The 19420-nt window shown below is 46.4% G+C and overlaps 1 protein-coding gene and 1 long non-coding RNA gene across 3 annotated transcripts; one reads left to right on the top strand and one right to left on the bottom strand.

Annotated features, from left to right (window-relative positions):
* Positions 1-270: 270 nt before the first annotated feature.
* Positions 271-2214, bottom strand: CBY3 (chibby family member 3). The gene is given in 2 exon segments (XM_039252802.1): positions 271-992; positions 2165-2214. Coding segments are annotated over 2 exon segments (738 nt in total). The 3' UTR covers positions 271-304.
* An 84-nt stretch (positions 2215-2298) lies between these two features.
* Positions 2299-18834, top strand: LOC120245667. 2 transcript variants are annotated; one of them, XR_005531846.1, is made up of 4 exons: positions 2299-2415; positions 2966-3002; positions 3673-3810; positions 18729-18834. It is a non-coding gene; the product is annotated as an uncharacterized LOC120245667 (long non-coding RNA). The 2 variants fall into 2 exon arrangements; XR_005531845.1 differs by lacking the exon at positions 2299-2415 and having other exon boundaries at positions 2888-3002.
* The last annotated feature ends 586 nt before the right edge of the window (positions 18835-19420 follow it).

The raw sequence follows: 19420 nt of genomic DNA on the forward strand, positions 1-19420 counted from the left end.
CCCCCCCCCCCCCCCCCCCCCCCCCCCCCCCCCCCCCCCCCCCCCCCCCCCCCCGGCACCGCGCGCTGCAAGCCTGGCTCCCACCCCGCGTTCCCAGCGGGCCGCACACACACCTTCCTCCGCGGCCCTATCGCGCCCTCTCGAGACGGGCTGCCGGCTGGGCCACCCATCCACTAACGCGCACTAAGTGACGGTGCCCACCCGCGGGTCGCGAGCCGCAGCCGGGCCCACTTGGCGGCGGGCGAAAACACGCCGGTGGGCAGCGAGGCATGAAGTGCGCGTGCGCCGCACGGGCTTTATTGCGTCACCGCGACTCCAGAGCGCGCGGCTGGATTACCAGCACGGCGTTCGCGCCTTCGCGTTTGCGCATCTTCCGCTGCCAGGAGCGCGCCCCAGGCGGCGGGCTGGCTTGCGAGTCGAGCTTCTTCTCTAGCAGGTGCATGCGTGCCGTGGTCTCAGTCAGCATGTCCATGAGCAGTTCCTGCTGCAGCTTCAGGTAGTTGTTCTCCTCCAGCAGCAACTGGCTGTTGACCCCCTGCACCTGCGTCTTCCAGCCCGAGTTGCCGGGCGAGGGCAGCGGCGGCCGCGACCGCCCCAGCTGCCCCTCGATGGCCCACCGGCCGCCGCGGAACACGAAGGCCTCGTCGGTGAGGCGCGTGCGCGGCGCGCCGTAGCTGAGGCCCAGCTCGGCCTGGCGCGTCCGGTGGTCCAGCAGGTAGAAGGTGGACATGGAGGAAATGCGACGCAGCGGCGGGCGCCGCGGGGAGAAGCGCCGCGAAAAGTGGTCGGCCCAGAACTGCCGCAGCTGCTCCCACAGGCGGCTGGCGTGGCCCGAGCTCAGGCACCCGAAGGCCTCCAGGGCGAAGGCCGAGTGGGCCTTGTGGGGCGCTCAGGTGCCTGGTGCCGGGCCTCGAGGACGTGGGCGACCGGGGCTGCGCCCTTGCCTCTGGAGGCCTGGTGTCCAGAGTGATGAAGGCGAGCCTGGGGCACTGCCGGGAGCAAGAGTGCGGGTGAGCAGCATGCTTGGACGGGCTGTCCGGTTCAACCGCGAGGATCGGTGGACAGGGCTTAACTCGGAGGCTGGCATTAAGGTGCTGGTCGCCGAGGAGCCCATCCCTGCACACTGGCGCTGCCAGTAATCGTCCTGAAACCACCTTCCCCAAAGACCACTCTGTGTCATGCCCACGAGTCATATATGCAGCTGGAGGGCCATATCCCTTGCTCTCTGAGGTAGGGCCGGCTGCTGGAAGGGATGGCTGTCCCAGAAGAAGGGAACAATAGAGACAGGTACTTTAAAAGTGGAGCAGGACTTTGCCACATGGGTTGAGGGTGGACAAGGGAGAGCCTCTAGGCAGAGTGAAGAGCCAGGCCACAGTTCACATGTTCCCCATGTGAGGAAGAGTTTAGAGTACGGCTGGTGTGGGGATTGGTCTGGGAATACATGAGGAAGCTGGAAAGGGGGCCAGGGCATAAACTCTCTGTGTGCATAAGAGGGCACTGCTGGATGACAAAGCCAGGGCTAGATCTGGATTCAGAAAAGTGCTTGGTAGGATGTCTAAAATAACCCATGCATTACTGCCACATTCAGTTATTTTACAACCTGCTCTGGGCCGGGCCAGGTCTGTTCTAGGCAGGCTCAGGCTAAGGTCCAGCTAGGAACCCCGAGGTGTATGTAGATGACAGTAGTACAGCATGTTCAGTGACATCTTGGGGGTCTCTGCCATGGGCTAGGACCTATGCTTGGGATTCAAGGTAATAGAGGTTATGCAGACTCCACATGCCTTTTCCCCAAGCGGACTACATCCTCGAGGAAGCTGAAGTCCAGATAACAGACACGTCTCATTCTCTGTCTCCCCCAATGCCTGTAAGTGCTGACTCTGTTGTATGGGAAAGAGAGCTATATGTTCTCTTTTAAATTCCTCTTCTCCCCATGGAGGGTGAAAAGAGAGAGAACTTTCTATCATGCCTTCATCAATCCAACACACACTCCTCTTGCACATAGCTGGGCTGAAGGGGTGGTACTATCCCCTAGATCTGGCCCAGGGCATCATCTCTCTCTCTGGAAGCCTAAAGAGGGCCTGAGAGGTGCAGCTAGACCCACCCTTAAGGACACATCTTCCCAGAGGGCCCTTTCCCAGTAATGCTCGCTGCATGTCTGCCTCACCTGGAGGATGTGTTGGAGGTGCCGAGCTGCTGTCCCAGGCCTGGCCCCATCGCTGCACGCTCAGCTGCTGTCCGCCAGCTATGACTCACAATGCCTCCAGGCCTGGCCAGTCCAGGACAGAAGGGGTGCTCACAGTCTAGCTGTAAAACAGACCCTGGGCTCTCACTGTATTCAGCCCAATTATTGTCTGCTGTGCTCCAGGCATGGTTGTACAGAAGTGAAGAAGATACTCCCTTATCAAGCTATAACAGGTGTGTGTATGTGGTGATGGTGGTGGTGGTGGTGGTGGTGGTGGGGTTATAGGCAGAGCCAGAGATAGGAATTTGATGTAAAGGACTGATTGAACAAGATAGTCCCTAAAACAAACAAACAACAAAACAAAAACAAGACAGTCCGTAGTGAAGATTACCTGGGTGTCATGGATGAGGTTCCCGGAAGCAGAGACTGAGATGAGAATTCTTGTTTGGTAATTTACTGAGGAAGTGCTACCAGAAGAAGGCGGGGGGACAGGACAGGGCAGGGAAACCAACTAAAGTAAGCAGGAGAGTGGCCTCAAGTGGAAACTAGCTTCAGCCCCATCCCACAGGTAACTGCATAAATTGAACCAGAGTTAGGTCTCCTTACCACAAGAAAGCCAGTTTTTTTTTTAAACATATTTTTTAAAAATATTTTTATTTATTTCTAGGAGAGAGAGAGAGAGACAGCGCGAGCAGGGGAGGGTCAGAGAGAAGAAATCCAGTTTTTAATACCCTCTCCCTTCTCCCCTACCCTTCATTTCCCATCATGTATTGACCAAAGCAGCTGTGAGTTGTCAGCCAGCACTCAAGGCACGTATAAGGTGGGTGGATCACCAGGAAAAGGGATCTGTGGGGCCCCAACAGCAGAGAGGAAGAGGATAAATAATAAAAATGAAAAGAGGGGCTGGCTCAGTTGGTAGAGCATGTGACTCTTGGTCTTGGGGTCATGAGTTTGAACCCCACGTTCCGGGTAGAGATTACTTAAATGTTAAAAAAAAAAAAAGATAACTAAAGGAATAAGCCTTTGATCATGAGGGGCACCTGGGTGACTCAGTTGGTTGAGTGTCTTGACTTTGGCTCAGGTCATGACTGTAAGCCACATCGGGCCCGCTGCTCTCAGCCTGTCAGTGCAGAGCCCACTTGGGACCCTCTGTCCCCCTCTCTCTGCCCCTCCCCAACTTGTGCTCACCCAAAAAGAAAGAAAGAAAGAATTTGATTGTGGTGCATACAATGGGGAAAAAATAGAGAAATACAGAAAATGACTGTCAGACATGGTGTTCAGTGAAGGTACCTGGCATCCATGCTAAGACCTGAATGATGAGGACACCCCAGCTACATGAAGATTGGGGGCTGGAGGCAGAAATAGCTGGGCCTGTTTGAAGGACAAGCACCTTGTATTGAGAAAATGGAAAGTAATTACCATCCAAGCACACCCAAGTTGACTGCCATCACCTAGCTTGGCATTCCTGACCTCCAGGGCTTCTTCCACAGGCCTCCCCGTGAAATCAGCCTCCTGCATGGCTCTCTAAGAAGGAGTCAGACCCAACTCCAGGAAAGCTCACAGCCTAAAGGGGAGCAAGCAGGTAGCATCACCTCCTGGGAAAGTTTTTCTTGAACAGTCTTATTAAGGTATAATTGACAATAAGTGATATTTATTTATTTTAATTTTTTCAGTGTTTATTTTTGAGAGAGAGAGAGCACAAGCAGGAGGGGGCGAGGGGCAGACAGAGAGGGAGACACACAGAATCCAAAGCAGGCTTCAGGCTCTGAGCTGTCAGCACAGATTCCTACGCAGGGCTTGAACCGACTTAACCATGAAATTATGACCTGCGCCGAAGTTGGACACTTAACTGACTGAGCCACCCAGGCGCCCTATTTTTTTTTTTTTTAAGAAGCTTTACACCTGACGTGAGGCTTGAACTCACAACCTTGAGATCCAGAGTCGCATGCTCTACCTACTGAGCCAACTGAGCACTCCATAAATGACATATTTATAATGTACAATTTAATAAATTTTTATAATTTGATATATGAAATCATCAACAAAAGCAAGATAAGGAAGGTATCCATTATCTTAAGAAGTTATCTCTGTTCTCATCACTGTAGTTTTTAGAATTTTCTAGAATTTTATATAGAAATATTTTGTATGCACTCTTTATTTACACTACTCACAGCATAATTATTTTGACGTATATCCATGTTTGCATTTATAAAAAAATTTCTTTGTACTGAAGAGTAGTATCCCATTGTATGGAAATGCTACAGTTTATTTCCCCATCTCCTTATTGATGGATATTTGGGTGGTTTCCAGTTTGGGGGCTTTTACAAGCAAAGCTACTCTGAATGTTTGTGTACAAGTCTTTGTGTGGCCAGATGCTTTCATTTCCCTTGAGTGAATACCTAGGAGTGAAATGCCTGGCTTGTATGATAGGTGTATGCTTGCCTCTTTATGAGGCCACCAGATGTTTTCCAGAATGGTCGTATCACACTCCCAACAGCAGTCAAGGAGTTTCTCTTCTTTCACATACTTGCCAACACTTTGTATGATAACCCTTTCCTATTTTTGTCATTTCACTGGGTATGTCTAAATTGTGGTTTTAATTTCATTTCCCTAGGGGCGCCTGGGTGGCTCAATCGGTTTAGCGTCCTACAGTTCTCACAGTTCATGGGTTCGAGCCCTGCATCAGGCTCTGTGGTGACAACAGCTCAGAGCCTGGAGCCTGTCTTCAGAGTTTGTGACTCCCTCTCTCTCTGACCCTCCCCTGCTCATGCTGTCTCTATCTCTCTCTCAAAAATAAATAAAACGTTAAAATTTTTTTTTTAATAATAATTTCATTTCCCTAGTGGCTAGTGATGTTGGCTGTGTTTTCATGTGCTTTTTATTTCCCTCTTTGGTAAATTAAGGTTTTCTGCCATTTTTTTCTTTTCTTTCTTTCTTTTTCTTTCTTTTTACTGGATTGTCTTATTGAGTATAAGAAGTTCTGTAATGCTAGATAAGAGTGCTTTGGTGGATATGTTTTGCAAATATTTTCTCCCGTTCTATGGCTTTGCCTTTCAAAGTGAAAGGGTTTTTGTTTTTTGTTTTTAATGTGTATTTGTTTTTGACAGACAGAGAGAGACAGAGCATGAGCAGGGGAGGGGCAGAGGGAGAGGGAGACACAGAATCCAAAGCAGGCTCCAGGCCCTGAGCTGTCAGCACAGAGCCCGAATTGGGGCTCAAACTCATGAACCATGAGATCATGACCTGCACCGAAGTCAGACGCTTAACCGACTAAGCCATCCAGGTGCCCCTCAAAATGAAAGTTTTTAATTTTTATAAAGTACGTCTTATCAGTTTCCTCTCTTGTAGTTCATTCTTTTTGTGTCCTATTTAAAAATTCTTTGCCAAAAAAAATTCTTTGCCAAACTTAAGGTCACTAAGATTTTCTCCTCTCTTTTCTTCTGGAGGTTTTATGGTTTGGGCTTTACATTTAGGTTTGTGCTACATTTTTAGTTAAGTTTTGTTTATAGTGTGAGGTGAGAATTGATTTTTTTTCCCATATAGATGTCAATTTGACCTAGCACCAACGATAGAAAAGGCTAGTCTTTCCTCCCTTGTTGCAGTGCTTCCTACTTGTTCATCATGTGACTATGCCCAAATGTCTGTTTCTGGGCTCTCTGTTCTCTTCCATTGATCTCTATCTATTCTCGCACCAATACCCATATTTTCTTAATTATCATAGCTTAATTATTGTAACTCTTCATATCGGGTAGTATATATCTTCCAACAATGTTCTTTAAAGATCGCTTTGGTTTTCTAGGTCTTTTGGAATTCTATATAATTGAATTTCCATCCTAATTTTAGAATTAGAATGTCAGTTTCCACAAATAAACCCTCATGCTCACTGTTCAAAGCTCTCTCTTCCTATCACGAGGACACTTGAGAGCTCAAATCAGCCCTCAGAAGGTTGTCTGGTGGACGTGGAATCAGAGCCCAGGAATATTTTAATCAAGCCAGTGATTCATTCTCACTGTCTCTCTCTCCAAATTGTATCTGTGTTACTAAGGCTAATTTTTATTAACAATCTCAACATTTCAGGTCATGGGTGGCCACAGTATACAGGAACTTTCAGTTTCCCTTATTTCCTTACAAAAAAGAGAAAGCTATAAAGCTCAGGGAAATCTTCTCTTTAAGTTTATTTATTTATTTTGAGAGAGAGAGCGATCGAGAGCAGTGGAGGGACAAAGAGAGAGGGAGAGAGAGAACACCCACAGAGGATCCCAAGAATCCCTCCCTATCAGGCTGTTATCGCAGAGCCTGGCTCAGAACTTGATCTCACGGTTCAAGAGTGACCTGAGCGACCCAGGCGCCCCTAATATGAACATGTTTGATAGCTGTTGATATACATTAAGATCAGGAGGTTTTTCTCCCCTGTGGCTCAATAACATATTCATTAACTGTCTCACTTCTGATACAAATATCACACTAAGGTAGAACTTAAAATTGAGTCCATATTCGGAAACATGTAGATTTTTCTGAAAGTGGAAAAGGTTTAAGTAATGTTGCTTTTTCCCTAAAACAGACTTTAATACTTTTTGTTTTTATTATTACTTTTAATGTTTATTTATTTTGAGAGAGAGTGTATGCACACATGGGTGTGCAGAAGGACAGAGAGAGGCGGGGGGAGGGGCAGAGAGAGAGGGGGAGAGAAAATCCCGGGTAGGCTCCCTGCTGTCAGCACATAGCCTGACTCAGAGCTTCATCTCAGGAACCATACAATCATGACCTGAGCTGAAATCAAGAGTCAGACGCTCAACCAACTGAGGCAATCAGGCACCCTAAGACCCAAGGAAATTTTTACATGATTATTTAAATGGGAAGAGTTTAGGGAAATGAGCAATTAACATGTTAATTTCTTTCACAGGCAGACCTTGATCTTGAGAAAATGTCATGAAAAGTACAGAATTTAAGGTCCACAATCAAAACACATTGCTTCCTGGCTCTTTTAGGGAACTCAGTGTCAATGTCATCCCAGAAAAGACCAGATCTGGAGCCCCCAAGGAAAAGAGTGCTAGGTACCAACACATCTGAGTTTAAGGACATAAAGTTCATTCTAAGGGCATAAAGGAATGGAGAAGAGGACCTAAAAAATGAATTTTCACTTCCTCACACCACAGGCAAATGTCACAGTGGCTGTGAATGTCAGTCAATCCCTTCTCTCAGCAACCAAGAGAAATACTCCCCAAACCAAGGACACAAACTCTTGTTTTCTTCCCCGTGGCTATTTCACTTGGTTCCTGAGATACTCTGTTAGTGACATTTGCCCTTCCCCAAAACAATGAGGCATTCTCTGTGCTAACATAGCGTATAAAAAAAGAATTCTATGTCTCTATAAAACTTGATAAAAGTCATTCTGATAGTACAGAACACATGAGCACAGTTATGGATGAACAAGCTTCACAAGCATGCACAAGCTTCATTTGGCACCTCCATTTTTTTTGTAGATTTGGTTATTCGCTCCCTTTTCTGCAAGGTGCCTTTTTAGGAAGAGCAAATTATGCAGCAAAGGATGCCCATCTCTTCTGTGGCTTATCCTTCCCTTGGGCTTTTTTGTCTTTTGTTTTGTTTTGTTTTGTTTATTTTTGAGAGAGAATGATCAGGGGAGGGGCAGACAGAGGGGAGGACAGAGGATCCAAAGCAGGCTCTGTGCCGACAGCACAGAACCCAACGCAGGCCTCAAACCCACAAACCATGAAATCATGACCTGAAGTTGGATGCTTAACCGACTGAGCCACCCAGGTGCCCCAGGCTTTTTCTTCTTTAGTTTCTCCTTCACTTGTCCTCTTGGACTTGGTGGTGACCGCAGTGGGGTGGGGTGTAGCACACAGGGCGAGCCATGGTAGTGGTCTAGAGGTGGCTCCCTTTCCCATGCTGCTCTGAAGCCATTGTGCCTTAAAATTAGTTTCACACATGGTCATTGGTTTTGTTTTGAGGAGACAGGCAGACAAAGGGCGAGCAGGGAAGGGGCAGAGAGAGAGAGACACAGAATCCGAAGCAGGTTCCAGGCTCTGAGCTGTCAGCATAGAACCCAACGTGGGGCTCGAACTCAGGAAGCCCGAGATCATGACCTGAGCCGAAGTTGGACACTCAACCGACTGAGCCACCCAGGCGTCCCAACCCAGGACTTCTAAAACCCTTCTAGGTGCACTTGGGTGGCTCAGTGGGTTAAGCGTCTGACTCAACTTCAACTCAGGTCACGATCTTATAGTTCATGAGTTTGAGCCCCACGTCAGGTTCCTCACTGACAGCTGCAGAGCCTACTTGGGATTCTCTCTCTCCTCTCTCTGCCCCGCCCTCACATTCTCTCTCTCTCTCTCTCTCAAATAAATAAACATTAAAAAAAAAACTTTCTAATTTCCTAAATGGTAAAAGTACCATGAAGTACGCTTTGCTCTAATATTTGGTCTTTGACCCTTATTTAAAACATTGATTTAATTAATTAATTTATTTAATTAAACATTTTTTTAATGTTTTTTTTTATTTTTAGGAGAGAGAGAGAGAGACAGCGTGAGCAGGGGAGGGTCAGAGAGAGAGGGAGTCACAGACTGAAACAGGCTCCAGGCTCTGAACTGACAGCACAGAGCCCGACGCGGGGCTCGAACCCACGATCCATGAGATCATGACCCAAGCGAAAGTTGGACGCTCAACCGACTAAGCCACCCAGGCGCCCCAAACATTTTTTATTTGAGAGAGAGTATGTGTACATGCATGCATGCAAGTGGGGCAGAGGGGGGCAGAGAGAGAATTTTTTTTTTAATTTTTTAACGTTTATTCATTTTTGAGAGAGAGAGACAGAGCATGATTGGGGGAGAGGCAGAAAAAGAGGGACACAAAGAATCTGAAGCAGGCTCCAGGCTCTGAGCTGTTAGCACAGAGCCCAATGCAAGGCTTGAACTTAGGAGCTGTGAGATCATGACCTGAGTCAAAGTCAGATGCTTAACCAACCAAGACACCTAGTCGCCCCTAGAGAGAGAATTTTTTTTTAAATTTTTAACAGTTATTTATTTTTAAGAGAGAGAGTGCGAGTGGGGGAGGGTCAGAGAGAGAGAGGGAGACACAGAATCTGAAGCAGGCTCCAGGTTCTGAGCTGTCAGCACAGAGCCTGATGTGGGGCTTGGACTCTCCAACTGTAAGATCATAACCTGAGCCAAAGCCAGATGCTTAACCGACTGAGCCACCCAGACTCCCCTAGAGAGAGAGAATCTTAAGCCATCACCCTGCTCAGTGTGGAGCCTGCTATGGGGCTCCATCCCAGGATCACGGGATTATGACCTAAGCTGAAATCAAGAGCTGGATGCTTAACCCACAGAGCTGTGGAGGTACCCTGACCCTTATTTTTTGATACAGAGTTTCTTTTTTTTTTTTTTTAATATTTTTTTATTTATTTCTAGGAGAGAGAGAGACAGCGTGAGCAGGGGAGGGTCAGAGAGAGAGAGGGAGACAGACTCCGAAACAGGCTCCAGGCTCCGAGCTGGCAGTCAGCACAGAGCCCGACGCGGGGCTCGAACCCACGAACCGCGAGATCATGACCTAAGCGAAAGTCGGACGTTTAACCGACTGAGCCACCCAGGCGCCCCGATACAGAGTTTCTAAATCCCTTGGTGTTTCCTGGTAATAGCAGGGTTTTTTTGTTCTATTGAGGTGACTCTTGGTGGGCTTCTGCGTGGAGGCTGGTCACCAGAAAGACCATGCCATGATTAGAAGCTTGGAATTTTCAGCCACATCCCCCATTCTCCAGAAAGGGAAGAGGGGCAGAAAATGGAGTTAATGATGGATCATGCCTACGTGAGGAAGCCCTTATAAAAATTCCCAAAATGTGGGGTTCAGAGACCTTCCAGGCTGGTGAACTCATCCATGTGCTGGAAGGATGACACACCCTCAGTGGCATAGAATGGAAGTGCCTTTGCTCGGGACCCTCCTAGACCTCACCTGATGTATGATGTATCCTTTCATCTGGTTGTTCATCTGTATCCTTCACCATATCCTTTAATAAGCTGGTAAACATAGATAAGTGTTTCCCCGAGTTCTGGGAGCTCTTCTAGCAAATAACCAAATCCAAGGGGAGGGGATCATGAGAACCTCTGATCTGGAGCCAAATTAGACAGGCATTGTGGGTAACCTGAGGACCTGATCTCCTCCTTGGGATTGGCCTCTGAAGTGTGGTCAGTCTCATGGACTGAGCTCTAAATCAGTGGAATCCGACAGTAGCGATCTCCAGGTAGATGGTGTCAGAATTGAGTGAAATTGTAGGACACCCAGCGGGTGTCATAGAATTGCGTGGTGTGGGGAAAACTCCCACACTTCTGGTGTCAGAAGTGTTGTGAGCATGATAGTGGTGTGAGTAAAGGGGAAACAGGAGAGTGTAGGGTTTTTTTTGTTTTGTTTTGTTTTAAAAGTTTATTTATTGGAACACCTGGGTGGCTGAATTGGTTGAGGGTCAGGTCATGATCTTGCAGTTCATGGGTTTGAGCCCCACATCAGACTTACTGCTATCAGTCTGTCAGTGTGGAGCTGCCTTCAGATCATCTGTCTCCCTCTCTCTGCCACTCCCCTGCTTGTGCTTTCCCCACACCCTGCCCCCTAAAGTTTATTTATTTATGTATTTAATTTTTAAAAAGCTTTAATTTTTTTAAGTTTATTTATTTTGAAAGAGAAAAAGAGAGCATGAGCAGGAGAGGGGGAGAGAGAGGAAGAGAGAATCCCAAGCAGGCTCTGTAATGCCAGCATAGAGCCTAATGCAAGGGCTCAGACTCACCAACCGGGAAATAATGACCTGAACTGAAATCAGGAGTCAGATGCTTACCCTACTGAGCTACCCAAGCACCCCTACTTATTTATTTTTTAATGTTTATTTTTGAGAAACAGAGCTTGCATGCCAGAGCAGGGGAGGGGCAGAGAGGAGGAGATAGAGGCTCTGAAGTGGGCTCTATGCTGACAGCAGAGAGCCGATGCAAGGCTCGAACTCAGGAACCTCGAGATCCTGACCTGAGCCAAAGCTGGACACTTAACTGACTGAGCCATCCAGGTGCCCCAAGAGTCTATTTTTAAGTGACCTCTACACCCAACCTGGGGCTTGAACTCATGATCCTGAGATCAAGAGTCACATGCTCTCCCAACTGAGCCAGTCAGGCACCTCTTGGTTTTTTTCTTTAGACTTGATTAATTTCTATATTTTGTTTTTAAAAATGTGTTGATGTTTTCATTTTTCAATGGCTTATAACTATTTTGAATCTCAAATGGCTATGCCCTCACCCTAATGATTCTGATGTAGTGTTCTGGGGGTGCAGCTTGGGCACTGGGATTTGAAAAGCTTCCCAAGTGATTCCAATGTGCTGACAGGGCAAATGTCCCTTGCACCGTACAACATAGAGACCAACGCAAGCAAACAGAAATAAACAAGTGTCTGGAGAAGGCATACAGAGGAACACATATTCAACTAAAAGTCTATGAGGGTAGCATTCCGGTGAAGCAAGGAGATCTGCAAATTCTCACCCCCATCAAACAGTGATAACACTGGAGAAAGAAAAGAAATCTAAAAAACCACTTAGGATTCTGGAAACCGACCAAAAGCAAATGAGAAATTGAGAAGCATTGATCCATGAAAAGCCACTGAACGAGGGCTGCTCATATTCCCCCAGCGTGGTCAGCTCGGCAGCAGCTCACGACTGGTCAGGCTGTACCGTGCAGCAGCTTCACTTCCAGAGGGGGCTCACTGGATTTGGAACAATCCACGGCAAGACACTACCACACACCCACGAAAACGGCTATAATAATAAGACTGACAATAGCAAGTGATGGCAGTGATGTGAAGAACGGAAGCCCTCCTACGTGGGGCTGTGGAAAAGAACAGCTACTTCGGAAAGCAATTTGGCAATTTCCTCAAAAGTTCAGCATAAATTTACCACATATGCTGGCAGTTCTACGTAGTACCCAAGAGAAATAGAAGTGTCTGTATAAAAACTTATATAGAAACATTTGTGGCGGCATTACGCATTATAGCCCAAACCGGGAAGAAATCTAAATGTCCACAAACTGTTCAACGGAGAGACGAAAGATGGTATATCCACACAATGGAATATGATTCAGCAATGAAAAGGAATAAATCCCTGATATGCACTACTACGTGAATGAACTGCAAAAGCATTATGCTACGCGAAAGACGTCAGATGCAAAAAACTACATGTTGTGTGATTCCATTTATATGAAATATCTTGAAAAGGGAAATCAAGAGAGGGAGAAAACAGTTCAGAGGCTGCCTGGAGTTGGCTGGGTATTGACTGCAAACAGGCCCAAAGGCAGTTTGGTGGCTGAGATATCCTAAAATAGGATTATGGTAATGGTTTTACAATTCTATAAATTCACTAAAAATCATTTTCTTACATTGGGTAATCTTAATGGTGTGTGAATTACACTTCAATCAAGTTTTAAGAAATGATATAAGGGTAGAATAAAGACATTATTACTTTTTTCATTATTTTTTGTATAGCTTTCAAAAAATTTTTTTAATGTTTATTTTTGAGAGAGAGAGAGACCGAGCACAAATGGGGGAGGGGCAGAGAGAGAGGGAGACACAGGATCCAAAGCAGGTTCCAGGCTCTATGCTATGAACACAGAGCCCAATATGGGGTTCGAACTCACCAGTCGTGAGATCACGACCTGAGCCGAAGTCAGACACTTAACTGACTGGGCCACCAAGGCGCCCCATAAGACTTGTTTTTAATGTTTGTTTATTTTTGAGAGACAGTATGTGTGAGTGCACCTGAGCGAAGGAGGGGCAGAGAGGGGGGACAGAGGATCCAAAGGGGCCCTCACTGACAGTGGAGGGCTCAAATCCAGCAACTGGGAGATTATGACCTGAGCTGAAGTCAGACACTCCACTGACTAAGCCACCCAGGTTCCCCCGATAAGACATTTTTAGATGTGCAAGATTTCAACAAAACCTTACCCTATGGTCTTTCTCAGGAAACAACAGGAAGATAAAGCTACCAATTGTGGTAATAAACCAAGAAAAAAAGAAGATGTTAAGTTAGTAAGAGAACATTAAAACATACATCTGTACAAAGAGTCCATAGCAGTTTAGACCATCTAGCCCCAAACTGGGAACAGCCCAGTTATCTGTCACTTGGTGAGTGGATAAACGAACTGTGGCATGCTTACACAATGGAATACTACTCAGCAAGTAAAAGGAACAAAGTAGTGATAAATGTTACCGTATAGACAAGGATCTCAAAACAATCTGTTGAGTAAAAGAAACGGGATGAAAAACACTATATACCTTTTGATTCTATTTATATGAAGCTCTAGAAAAGACACATCTATAGTAACTGAAATCAAATCAGCCTTTGGCTGAGGCTGGTGGTAGGGTGGACTGGGAATAGGTATGAGGGAAAGGTGGTATAATAAAAATTAGTGCTTGTTCTGGATTCCTGGTGTAGAGCTCCTAAAACCCTTGAAGTTTCCTGAGTGATAGGAGTGTCTTTTGTTATTCATAATAATCCCCTTTCAACCTCATCTTGAGGTTATGCTAATAAGGTTATTATTGGTGGGCCCTGAGACAGGTTCAGGTTGGAGGTTGGTTGCTAGAGCAACCAAACCAAGAGATCAGAGGGTTGGAATATTCTACTTAATTTCTTTTTCTTTTTTTCAAGTTTATTTATTTTGAGCTCACGTTGTACAAGTGGAGGAGGAACAGAGAGAGAGGGAGACATTATCCCAAGCAGGCCCTGCACCATCAGCACACAGCCTGATGTGGAGCTTGATCCCAGGAACTGTGAGATCATGACCGGGCCAAAATCAAGAGTCAGATGCTTAACCAACTGAGCCACCCAGGGCTCCCAGGGGTTGGAATTTTTAATTCCACCCTGGACCTCTAGGGAGGGAAGGAAGACTGGAGATCAGAGACCATGGCCAATGATCTCATCAACCGTGCCTGTGTAATGGAACCTCCATAGGAAACCCTAAGTAATGGTGTTCAGAGAGCCTGTGGCTAGATTAGCACATCCAAGGGCAGGGGTGTGGCATGCTTAGAGGGAGATTCCCCTAGAGAGAGCGTGGAAACTCTTCACACATACCCTATCTCCCCATACCTTGTCCCCTGTATTTCCTCCATTTGGCCGTGCCTGAGTTGAATCCTTTTTACTAAACCAGTAGTAGTACTGGGGACACTGGCTGGCTGAATCACAAGAGCAGATGACTCTTGATCTCAAGATCATGAGTTTGAGCCCCATATCGGGTGTAGAGATTCCAAAAACAAAACAAATGAAACTTTAAAAAAATGCTTTCCTAAGTTCTGTGAATTGTTCTAGTGAATTATTGAACCTGAGCAGGGAGTAATCGTGGGAACCCCTAAATTTGTAGCCAATCAGGCCGTGTGGCAGTTTGGGCACCTTATTTTAACTGCCATCTGAAGTGGGAGCAGTCTTGTGGGACTGAACCCTTAAACCTGTGAAGTCTGACACTAACTCTGGGTAGTTGATGTCAGAATTGAATTGAATTGACTGCAGTGTTGTCAGGAAAAAGGCATCTCAATTAGTGTCAGAGAGGACATCCCACATTTGGTGTCAGGGGAAAAGAAAAAGCTCCAGAGGAAACTTTGGGGTAATGGCAATGTTCTGGAAATCCATTATAATAGTAGTACGTTTCTCAAAATCACAAAACTGTACAATAAAGTTGAATTTTTATTTTTAATTTCTTTCGAGAGAGAGCGTAAGCAGGAAGAGGCAGAGATGGGGGTGGGGGAGGGGCAGAGACAGAGGATCCCAAGCAGGCTCCACGCTGTTAGCACAGAGTCTGATGTGGGGCTTGAACTCAAGATCATGAGATCATGACCGGCGCAGAAATCAAGACTCAGAGGCTTAGCCGACTGAACGACCCAGGCACCCCAGTACTTTTTTTTTTTTAAAGTAAATTCTGTGTCCAACATAGGACTTGAACTCATGACTTTCAGATCAACAGTGGCATGCTCTATGGACTGAGAGAGCCAGGCACCCCATTTATGTACTTTTCTCCCCTCTCAATTTGACAATGCCAGATTAGTGTGGGTACAGAGGACCAATCACTATTAGCCTAACGAGCAAGAAAGAACAGGATGAGAATGTAAGGTGTTCCTTCTCTTTCCAGCAAAGGAAGGTGGGGATAAGCAAGATTGAGGGCAGCTTTGCAGGTAAGGTGGAGAGGCAAGTCAGTTATAAGAAGCAATTGGATAGGAAGGACAGAATTTTCAACAATTGTGTTTATGGTGCATTTGAAACACATTTTTTATTTTTATTTTCAGTGTTTTTAATTTAAGTTTGAGAGAGAGAGAAAGAGAGAGAGAGAGAGAGAGAACCTGTGAGCTGGGTGGGGAGCAGAGGGAGAAGGAGAGAGAGAATCCTAAGCAGATTTTACATTGTCAACACAGAGCCCCACTGGTGGGGCTTGATTAGAGGAACCGTGATATCATGATGTGAGCCGAAATCAAGAGTCGGATGCTTAAATGACTGAGCCACCCAGGCACCCCATAAACATATATTTTATTTTTAAAAACTTAAACCAAAAGCAGACATTTATGTGATTTTTTAAAAAAGGTGTATACCCAATGTGGGACTTGAACTCACAACTGGGAGATGCAGATTCAAATGCTGTACCGATTGAGCCAGCCAGGTGCCCACATTTATGTGATTCTTTTTTGAAAAATAATATACATATGTTATTTAAAAGCTTCCTTTTCAGGACACCTGGGTGGCTCAGTCGGTTAAGTGTATGACCGGCTCAGGTCATGATCTCACGGTTCATGAGTTCCAGCCCCATATCTGGTTCTGTGCTGACAGCTCGGAGCCTGGAGCCTGTTTCAGATTCCGTGTCTCTCTCTCTCTCTCTGTCCCTGCCTTGCGCTCTCTCTCTCTCTCTCAAAAATAAATAAACACTAAAAAAATGGAACCATATAGTGGCACATGAGGTACATGAACCTTAAGCCGGAAAATGAACAGATCCACAAGTGGGGTTTTGGAAAGATGAACAAGGAGCAAATTGCCCTGACAGATAACACTTGGATTGCTCCATCTCTTGGTAAATATGGCATCATCTGCATGAAAACTCTGATTCGTGTGATGTATACTGTTGGAAAACACTTCAAAGAAGCAAACAACTCCCTGTGGCCCTTTAAATTATCTTCTTCATGAGTGGAATGAAGAGAAAGACCACCCACTTTGTAGAAGGTGGAGATGTTGGCAACAGGGAAGACCAGATTGGCAGGCTTAGTAGAGGGATGCACTGAGGTGTCTACAGTGATAATTTGTGTAATCTGGTAGTTAATTAATAGTGACTGCTTTCAGGAGCACCTGGGTGGCTCAGTCAGTTAAGTGTCTGACTTTGACTCAGGTCACGATCTCACAGTTCATGGGTTCGAGCCCCGCATCGGGCACTGTGCTGACAGCCAGCTCAGAGCCTGGAGCCTGCTTCAGATTCTGTGTCTCCCTCTCTCTCTAACCCTCCCCTGCTCACGCTGTCTCTCTCTTTCTCTCTCAGAAATAAATAAAACATTAAAAAAAATTTAAAAATAGAGACTGCTTTCAAATGGGAAAAAAAAATGTCATTCCTCAGCCTTTTGTCCTTTGCTTTGTCCTTTGAAGAACATTATGCTTTAGCAAAAAAAAAAAAAAAAAAAGTCCCCAGCAGGATCTCCTGTCCCACTCTGTCTTGGGGCCAGACAGGATCCCCCGGCTCAGCCAAGTTTGAATTCCCTCTTTTGGGGGGCTTTACAGTTCACCTCCAGTCACCCAGGCTCAGACTTTCAGCGTTAGCTTTTGATTCTTCTCCTAGCCTCCTGAGTCCACTGGACTGTTTGTCGGCATTGACATTTAGTGCTTGGGGCGCCTGGTGGCTCAGTGGTTTAGGCGTCCTACTCTTGATTTTCAGGTCCTGATCTCACGGTTCCTGAGCCCTGCATCAGGCTCCTCAATGACAGTGTAGAGCCTGCTTGGTATTCTCTCTCTCTCTCTCTCTCTCTCTCTCTCTGCCCCTCTCCACTCATTCTCTCTCTCTCTCAAAATAAATAAATAAATATTATAAAACAAAACATTTAATTCTTGTGTTTCTACACACCCTGCCATTCCCTAATCCTGCCCTAAATCAACAGCAAGAAGTGGTTTCCTAACTGGCCTCATTGTCTTTCAGACCTTCCTGGAATCATATTAAAATAATCTAAAATTCAAATCTAAAATTTAAACCATCTTCCTGCACACTTTTTTTTAATGTTCATTTTTCACAGAGAGAGAGAGAGAGAGAGAGAGATAGAGCATGAGCCGGGGAGGGGCAAAGAGAGGGAGACACAGAATCTGAAGCAGGCTCCAGGCTCTGAGCTGTCAGCGCAGAGCCCAACACAGGGCTCAAACCCATGAACCTGAGCCGAAGTCGGATGCCCAGCCAACTGAGCCACCCAGGTGCCCCTCCCTGCACCCCCTTTGGCTAGGCTTTGAAGGCCTGATCCTTATCCATCTCTGGCACCGAGTTCCCATCACTCTCTTAAACATCTCCCTCTGGCCTTGGTCATGGTGTCCTTAAACACACTCTACCCATCTTCCTGCCTATGCATACGTTGTTCCCTCACCTAAAGAAGCCTCCTCCAACTCTCCAACTATAGAAATCTTGCATATCCCACCAGATCCAGCTCAAGTCTTCTCTCTTTCCCTGTCCATTCTAAATTTTTTAAAAAAATGTTTTATTTATTTCTGAGAGAGACAGCCTGAGAAGGGGAGGGTCAGAGAGAGAGGGAGACACAGAATCCGAAACAGGCTCCAGGCTCTGAGCTGTCAGCACAGAGCCTGACGCAGGACTCGAACCCACGAACCACGAGATCATGACCTGAGCCGAAGTCAGACGCACATCCAACTGGGCCAACCAGGCACTTCTCTAAATTTTTTAAAAAAATTTATTTATTTTGGGGCGCCTGGGTGGCTTAGTCTGTTAAACGTCCGACTTTCGCTTAGGTCATGATCTCGCGGTTCGTGGGTTCGAGCCCTGCGTCGGGCTCTGGGCTGCCAGCTCGGAGCCTGGAGCCTGTTTCAGTCTGTGACTCCCTCTGTCTCTGACCCTCCCCTGCTCACGCTGTCTCTCTCTCTCTCCTAGAAATAAATAAAACATAAAAAAAATTATTTTGAGAGCACACACAGGAGGGGAGAGAGAGGGAGAGAGAGAATACCAAGCAGGCTCTGTGCTGAAGAGTCTGATGTAGGGCCCAAACACACAAACCCAGAGATCATGACTTAAGCTAAAACTGAGTCAGATGCTCAACCAACGGAGCCACCCAGGCACCACCTCATTCTTCGGTGAAAGCAGTTCCTTCGAATTCAAAGCTCCATTACATTCTCTTTAACTTTCAGCACCTTACTTGGAGTAGGTCACTATTTGGAACAGGTGGCATTCAGAATATTATAAGTAAATTCTCTTACATAGATTTGGGGTTTGAAGAATTGGAGGGTATTAAGCTCATGCAAATACCAAACTCTGACCCTTCTTTTCTCTTTAAAAGTGGCAGGAGGAAATAATGCTGCTTCTTGGGATAGGTGATACGTCTACTGATTCCAGTTTTTTCGAGCCTAAGATTCAGCCTTTGGGCATCCAAATGGAAGACAGAGACCAGGGCATCCAAATGGAAGACAGAGACCAGGACCTAAAAAGGTCTAGAAATTTTTTTCAGCATTTTTCATTTTTCAGCATATTAAAGTGGGTTACAAAAATTGTGGTGTGTCTGAAATCTTTCCATTGCACCATCCTTTTCTCACAATCCTGCCGTCTCTGTGCCCTTATGTTTAATCTTATTTAAGGAAACATCGCAAACTGAAAATGGAAATAACCTTGGATTATAGTATTCTGGACTCTGTGTTGGGTAAGGAGGCGGCCGCAGACTGCTGCGCCGAGAGATGACTCTGCAGGAACGGTGGTTACCCAGCGCTGTGCAGTCAACTCCAGGCCGGGCCAAGGGAGCCGGTGTTGGGTTCCATCCGAGCCCCGCACATGCTGCCTGTGGGAACTGGCCCTTCCCAAAGGCTCAGCCGATCTCCCACCCCTTCTGCCGGCTGTCATTTGCCCCCTGAGCAAAAGGAACGGGATGCCCATCCCGGGTTCCAGGTCCAGGCACCGGCGGGGTAGAGACCACAGACCTGGGAATGAAATGCCGGGCAGCGGGCCCACTAAGGCACCGGGGCAACCGGGCGCGGGAAC

This window comes from Hyaena hyaena, unplaced genomic scaffold (assembly GCF_003009895.1).
Source record: "Hyaena hyaena isolate Hyena2069 unplaced genomic scaffold, ASM300989v1 scaffold_428, whole genome shotgun sequence".
In the NCBI taxonomy this organism is placed as follows: Eukaryota; Metazoa; Chordata; class Mammalia; order Carnivora; family Hyaenidae; genus Hyaena; species Hyaena hyaena.